Source organism: Tachypleus tridentatus, chromosome 10 (assembly GCF_004210375.1).
Source record: "Tachypleus tridentatus isolate NWPU-2018 chromosome 10, ASM421037v1, whole genome shotgun sequence".
In the NCBI taxonomy this organism is placed as follows: domain Eukaryota; kingdom Metazoa; phylum Arthropoda; class Merostomata; order Xiphosura; family Limulidae; genus Tachypleus; species Tachypleus tridentatus.
The window spans coordinates 89,333,995-89,339,469 of NC_134834.1; the positions used below are offsets into that span (position 1 = coordinate 89,333,995).

Below are 5,475 nucleotides of genomic sequence, written 5' to 3' on the forward strand. Positions count from 1 at the left end.
GATGAAATGGCAGATAGTGTTGAAAAACACAATTACAAGTTAAAAATTTGCTCTGCAAATTGATGAATCCTGTTTATAGGATAATGAAGCCCTACTGTTGACATGTTAGGTTTTGGATGATAATCAGCTCAGAAAGGATTTGCTTTTTGACGAAAGCTTACAACAGACACCAAAGGTGAAACAGTTTTTGAAGAAGTGAAGCGTTATACAAAGAAAACAATGTCCTTCTTGAAAAAATAATGGCTCGTGCAACTGATAATGCTGTTTCAATGGTAGGTAGATACAGAGGATTTATTGTTTATTTAAAAAATGCTGAGCCAGAAGATTTTTGCAAACACCACGTGGTTCACCGACATTTGATTTGAAAGAACTTGGGAGGACGTTTGCATGACTCTCTTGCCATTGTAATAAAGGCTGGCAACTTTATCAAATCTCATGCATTTCAAAATAGTCTTTTGCGACGACTTTGTAAGGAAAATGAAGACAATTTTGAATGCCTAGTAATGCTTACAATGGTCTGTTGCTTATCAAAATGAAATTGTCTTCATCGTTTTGTTGCACTTTGGGACAGTATTGTGTCATTTTTAAGTGATAAGCAGCTTGGAAAAAGATTGTTTCTAATAAGTGTGACATATTTTAACTATCAGATATTTTTGAAAAGTTGAATTTGTTGAACAAACACAATTACATAAAAAACTGTAATCTTATATCTTAGAAAGAGGTCCTTACTGCTTTCCTTGAAAAACTGAAGCTGTACTGGAGTAATATTGGATGTTGCGAGTTCATGCAGTTTCCTTTTTTGACCACTGTTGACATTGAACTGCAAGATGATAACCGTTTTGTGTATGTGGAACATTTAAAGCATTCATATAGTGATGTGCAAGTTTGGTTCAGCGACCTGCTGGACATGAATATACTGGTTTGGGTGGTGGATCTATTTGGAATGAATGTGGTTGATATTGACATCACATTACAAGAATGTCTCATCAAACTGCAGAGTTATGTAAAGGCCTAAGCTAGATTCAAACGTGACATACATTATTTCTGGATAAGTAGTGAAATAATGAGAAGGGAAAGTTGTATTTTACCACTTTTCCCACATCACATCTGGTTGAAACTGGTTTTAGTCGCATTGGTTATTTGCTATCAAAAGTATGTACCCATCTTCATGTTGTGAAGATGGGTGATCTTCACTTATCACTGAACATTCTGCAAGACATTAAAATTTTTTCAGGTTTCCATCAGGCTCAAGGATCACACTGAATAAAATGACACTGAATAACAGAATACTTTTTACTTGTATCAGTAAACAGTGAGTTACAAACAAAATATTTAAAAATATTATAAATATACATCAACAGTGTGGAAATAACTTTCTCCATAAGTGTCTATGAAGGGTGGAGCCACAGAGATAAATCAAATGCAAAAGGGGCCATGAGCAAGAAAAGATTGAGAAACATTGGGTTACACTAATGTAATGTGTAGGTGGTTCATTTAACTTTTGTAAATGATGTATGTTGTTTTATTGTTTTGGGGGGTGGGAGTAGTAATGAAAGTGTTCCAAAATGCGACATTAATTTCTTGATGACCTAACATTTTTTGGAATTTTGAGAAGTTTATGTATTCTTGGTGTACACATACTTCTTTACAATTGATAGGGTGACATGAAGCTTCTTAGCAATATTTCAGGTGGGGTAATTTCTGGATAAGGCTGCAAACTTTACTAGTGGTAGTGGCAGTTCTTTCTACATATGGTTAAAAGTTGTTGAGGTGGTCTTATATCTTTACGTGGATGTTCTAATCTTTCTTTCTAGATACTATTCAGTGTGAATTGCTTGAACGATTTGAGGAAAGTTATGAGAAATAAACCTACTTTGAAATCTCAAAAAAATGTATACTTCCTTACAATTTTTTAAAATAAACAAAATTTCACGTTGCTCCTATACAAGATAATTTTTTAAGTTTTCTGTCAATAGCATGCTAGATAGGTTTCGTTTGTTTTGAATTTCATGCAAAACCATTCGAGGGCTGACTGTGCTAGCTGTCCCTAATTTAATAATGTTAGATTAGAGGGAAGGCAGCTAGTCATCACCACCCACTGCAAACTACTCTTTGGACTACTATTTTACCAACGAATAGTGGGATTGATCATCACGTTCTAATGATCTTACAGCTGAAAGGGCGAGCATGTGTGGTGTGACAGGGATTCAAACCCGCAACCCGAAGATAATGAGTCGAGTGCCTTAACCACCTGGCCATGCCAGACCTGTTAGATAGGTGTCTTTAAAATTAGTATGCTACCATTTTACATCTCTTGCTGTTTCACTATTTTCTAAACACATCCTCATGGTATTGCACTGATTCGAAATTTGTGCTAAACCAAATATACGTATATCTTTAATTATTAACTATTCCTCCACTGTCAATATTTGCAGCAACAAGATTTGTATTAGCAAATCATACAAAGCGTAATTAACTTTCTGTATAAAGTACTTTTGAACATGTATGTGTAGTTTAATAAATTTTATTTTGTACAATAATAAAATGTGTTGTACAGCACTTTGAATAATCTAATTTTTAAAATATTGATATATTCTAGAAAATTTATTTTAATTAATCAAATACTACAGGAAAAGATGAACTTTTGTTTTCATGTCCTGAGTCACAGATAATCCTCATCTTAAGCTCCAACTTAAAGTGATTCTGACTACACTTAAGCAATTCAGCACTACAGTAACAATATAGCAGAATTTTTCATCTTTTTGCTATACTGTTATATGTATATATATTTGCTGTTCACATTTTAAATGTATTTTACATTAATACCATTTCCAGAAAACTCGTTTGTGTAAAACTGTGAATATGTTAGTTTTTCACATGAAAGGCTTAAGAAATAGTGCCTTGTTCCACTTACAACTACAGTAAACTTTATTGTTCACTCATTTTATGTGCTATTTTGAATTTTTATAATTTAAGAACAGTAATTTGAAAGAAACATTACTGGAATAACAGTAAATGTGTAATAAAATTATGATGCTTCTGACATGTGATTCAAAGGAAAATCTGAAATCAGTATTGATTTCACATCTAAATCACATTTGGGAATCAAGTAATGTATTTATGATCCCTATGGATATGAGATACTATAGACAACTATAAAAACATTGAAAAAATAATTATTTGAGGAAATGTGCAGATAATTTCACTGTTACCAAGAAAATTGCCAATACATCTTATTAGACGACCTTCCCTTTAAGGAGTTTTTATATTTTTTAAAACACAAAAAGTATAATGTGTGCAACACGAAAGAAAAAAAAAATGGAGATCTCAAATTTGACAAATAAAACAAATGGAGATCTCAAATTTGACAAATAAAACAAATGCATTTTTCTTGAGATGTGTCACACCAAAACATGAGAAAAAAAGACAAATTATGCACAGTGAATGTAGAAGTGAATGAATATTCTGAAAAATTATCCAGTAGATTCTAAAAAATGCAACCAAATTAAATTATTTTTCCTGATATAATATTACTGTATTAACTTTATCTAATGTTAACTTCTATGGAGATTCTAAAATTTTTAATCAGGAAACAGAAACATCCAAAATGAGTGGGAATAGAATTTATATTCCTGATAACAGGTCAGTGGTCTTCAGTGTATATTTACTACTTTTCTATAACACTCAAACAAGGGAAAACTGGAACTTCAGTTAATCAAGCATCCAGAATGCAAACGATTAGAATGTAATGAATTAGGGTACAATATGCAGTTGTTTTATAAGTAGAATAAGTTATAAAGAGCAAATGAAATATCAAACTTTTTTCAAATTTTGTTGGTATTAGGTGATTGGCTAAAGGTTCAATATATTCACTGTCTTGCTCTTGGAACTATTTTGAAAGAAAGATTACAGTAAAATGTTACTTTATCACCTTGGAAAATCCACGATAGAAATTCAGCGTAACTGACAATAGTCATGATACAGTTCTTTTGCTAACTTGCCCTTATAGAGGAATTAAAGGATACACTTTCTCCAACAGTTAATACTGTGAGGACAACAAAGACAAAGTGAAATGGTCTCTATGTTTGTTCCATATCTTAGCTCTATCATTAAAACACAAAAGCATGAAATAGAATTTATCAGATGACGTCACATGAAGCCACTGAGATAAGCAGTGTTAGGATCAGTTTTTTCATATATGTACATGAATGTCGAGGGCCTTAATAAAGTTAGTATTGATGGAATTTCTAGAAAAAAGCTCGCAACGTTTTGCTTTAGCACTGTTGAACTTAAGTGATTTGTTATATTTTAAATATTTGTATAAATTAAAGTTCTGATATGTACTTCTCAAAAGAATACACTTAAAGGTTTAGTGTATCAATTTGTTTATAATGGTGGGAATGTACAATTATTAAAATGGCTAGCAAATTTATAGATCTTAAAAACTAATACTTATTAGAATATCAGAAGAGTATGATAATAAAATTTAAATCCAAAATCAAAATAGTGACAAAATTTTTATATGGATAATAGCCTGGAAATCAATTTAATGGAAAAACAGACATAGTATCCACATGAATGTGAAAAAAACACAAAACAGTTATGCATTTTAGAATCACTATCATCTGCCATAATGCAAAAGTTGTTGTTGAAAAAGCCCATAAATGGTGGATACACTCAAAATTTTGAGACTATTCATTATCAAATTTGTAAGGATCTTCAGAGATCACAAAATCTGGCATGAGATTGTTTCTATCCATGTTATGTAGCAATAAATAAATTTATACTCTGGTAGAAGCTGTTCCAGTTGTTTTGCAGTGTTTTTTATAGATACACTTTCAAATAAATATGTGATTTATATACATATATTTAAGGTTTATTATTTCAGTGTAAAAAGAAAAACTGATGAAAAATGAAGATAAAACTCCATCTCTTAAGTAACATGATACTTATCTATTCTCATTACGTATTAACTTAACATTTTGATTATTCTCATATTCTAAAGCACAAAAACATCTATAACCATCTGTTGATAGTGTAACTCTTAAGTATTTGGAAGCTTGTGCAGACAATAAAGTTCTAAATAATTGTTGAAATAGCAGGATCACCATAACAGATAATGTTGAACCAGCTTCTTGTTTGTTATAACACACTACTAACACAGTTAAAAACTGTTGAAAGAGCAGAATCACCAGAACAGATGATGTTGACTCAACATCTCATTTATAAAAATACACTCAGTGTGAAATAAGTAATCTTGAAGATATAATATATGCACTCAAAAATAGAAAAAGTTAAAAGCCAATCTCACAAATAGATATTAATGTGGAAAGATAGAGCTATGCCTACAAAAGAGCCAGAAGATCCAATTATAAAAACTGAAAAATATTTTAAGGAAAAATGAATATTGGAGGCACTCACGATTTTTGGTTTTTAGCATTTAACTTGCTAGAAAAAATGTTGTCTTTCTCCAAG

General features: G+C 31.2%; 1 protein-coding gene across 1 annotated transcript; it reads left to right on the plus strand.

Annotated features, from left to right (window-relative positions):
- The first annotated feature begins 239 nt into the window (after window positions 1-239).
- On the plus strand, window positions 240-1,015 carry LOC143228395 (uncharacterized). The gene is made up of 2 exons (XM_076459659.1): window positions 240-272; window positions 716-1,015. The coding sequence occupies exons 1-2, from the start codon at window positions 240-242 to the stop codon at window positions 1,013-1,015; spliced, it is 333 nt and encodes a 110-aa protein (XP_076315774.1).
- The last annotated feature ends 4,460 nt before the right edge of the window (window positions 1,016-5,475 follow it).

Excerpts from the sequence above, each read along its gene's own strand:
- LOC143228395 (XM_076459659.1), top strand. The coding sequence starts at position 240 with ATGGCTCGTGCAACTGATAATGCTGTTTCAATG. Across the intron at positions 273-715 it reads CTGATAATGCTGTTTCAATG|AAAGAGGTCCTTACTGCTTT; the intron begins GTAGGTAGATAC and ends CTTATATCTTAG.